The 1940-nt window shown below is 40.8% G+C and overlaps 1 protein-coding gene across 1 annotated transcript; it reads left to right on the plus strand.

Annotated features, from left to right (window-relative positions):
• LOC111877058 (uncharacterized) lies at positions 1–1298 on the plus strand. Its single transcript, XM_023873602.1, has 2 exons — positions 1–871; positions 928–1298. The coding sequence occupies exons 1-2, from the start codon at positions 1–3 to the stop codon at positions 1296–1298; spliced, it is 1242 nt and encodes a 413-aa protein (XP_023729370.1).
• Positions 1299–1940: the final 642 nt, after the last annotated feature.

The raw sequence follows: 1940 nt of genomic DNA on the forward strand, positions 1-1940 counted from the left end.
ATGGGATTTGGGGGAAAATGGAGGATGTGGATCCGCGGATGCCGTAATTCAGCGAAAGCTTCTGTCCTAGTCAACGGAAACCCAACGGATGAGTTTAGTACCTCAAAAGGGGTCCGTCAAGGGGACCCGTATTCGCCGTTTCTGTTTATTGCAGCAATGGAAGGTCTAAGTGTGGCAATAAAAGCATCTTGCATTAATGGGGTGTTCAAAGGTGTTCAGATGCCACATGGTGGTCCGATGATCACTCATTTATGGTACGCCGACGACGCATTGTTCATCGGAGAGTGGTCCGAACAAAATATCAAGAACTTGGCTAGGGTCTTACGTTGCTTTCACGTATCGTCGGGCTTAAAGGTAAACTTTAACAAATCAAATGTTTATGGTATTGGTGCACATACAACTGAAGTTGCGTGTTGGGCAAGGCCTCTCGGAAGCGACCCATCCACCCTACCGTTCAATTACTTAGGCGTACCTGTGGGAGGCAACATGAAATTGAAGAAGCATTGGAAACCGATGGTGGATAGATTTCATGGAAAATTGTCAATTTGGAAAGCAAAATCACTTTCATTCGGGGGACGATTAACGCTCATTAAATCGGTAATGGGGAACCTCTCAGAATACTTTCTATCACTATTTGTAGCACCCGAAAGAGTAATCAATACACTGGAGAAAATTAGACGTCGATTCTTATGGGGGGGGTCAGAGGAGCAAACAAAAATCCATTGGGTTACATGGGAGAAGGTAATAGCGGATAAGAAGCTAGGTGGTTTGGGGGTGGGTTCCTTAAAAGCACTAAATACTTCCCTTATTGTAAAATGGTTTTGGAGATTAAGAGTGGAACAAAGGGCATTATGGGCAAAAGTTATTAAAGGTATACATAATATTCAAAACAAACCAGATGAATATTATTCAAAAAAACATTGACAGGAACTTGGAAAAACATTACTGGTGCAAAGAAAGACCTAGAGAAAAAAGGAGTTTCAATTGATCAGGTGATTAAAAAGAATGTGCAGCCACATGGTGTAACTTGGTCGTGTGGCCTCACGACTGATGGTGAGTTTAACGTCAAAGCATTGAGAGTTAGATTGCAAACTCAGGAACCGGTAGGCATTGGAAAATTCTTATGGGTTAAACAGGTGCCTTTAAAAGTAACGAGCTTCATATGGAGGGCTAGATTAGGGCGAATACTAGCTGTAGTGGAACTTATCAAAAGAGCGGTGATGGTGGACTCAAACATTTGTCAACAGTGCGGGAACGCAGAAGAGAAGGTGGATCACATTTTTTTGGATTTTAGGTAAAACAAATAAACTAGAAAACAATTCCTATGTTCACATGCAACCTACTTTGGATCTATGTTTTAACTATTGAACATATAACTTTGAATTGCAAACAAGAACCCTAGAGGAGATAGGCTATTTTCGAAAATAACTAACTAGGGTTTAAGAGTTACATACCTTTCAATTGTTATAGTAAACAATTGATAATCCTCTTGAACTTGATCTTCTTGGAAGCCTAGCACCACAAATGTAATGCCTCTAATGGAATCATACTGTAACATCGTAAATTTCAAAACAATTTTTCTTTCGAAAACATATAATTCTCAATACATATTTCAGAAAAAATCATCTATTAAAATCACAAAACATAGCTCCATGTTTAATAAAATGGTAATCCAAGATCCTCCTAACTCTTTCTCTGGTGTGTACAATCAAGTCGGTGCCGTCCCGCGATCTTGAGAAGAAAACCCGAAGCACATAACACATAACACGGTAAGCACGAAGCTTAGTGAGTTCCTCAAAATACCACACTCAACACATATTAGCCACTCGAGGCTATAACTCTGTTTGACCCGCTATTCAATGTGTCTCGGTGGGACCCTCCGGTCCCATAACTCTGTGGACCCTCTGGTCCAAACTCTGTGGACCCTCTGGTCCAAACTC

Source organism: Lactuca sativa, chromosome 3, assembly GCF_002870075.4.
Source record: "Lactuca sativa cultivar Salinas chromosome 3, Lsat_Salinas_v11, whole genome shotgun sequence".
Taxonomy (NCBI): Eukaryota; Viridiplantae; Streptophyta; class Magnoliopsida; order Asterales; family Asteraceae; genus Lactuca; species Lactuca sativa.

Coding starts and splice junctions, on each gene's coding strand:
- LOC111877058 (XM_023873602.1), top strand. CDS start 1: ATGGGATTTGGGGGAAAATGGAGGATGTGGATCCGCGGATGCCGTAAT. Junction 872..927: donor ATGGGCAAAAGTTATTAAAG/GTATACATAATA, acceptor AAACATTGACAG/GAACTTGGAAAAACATTACT.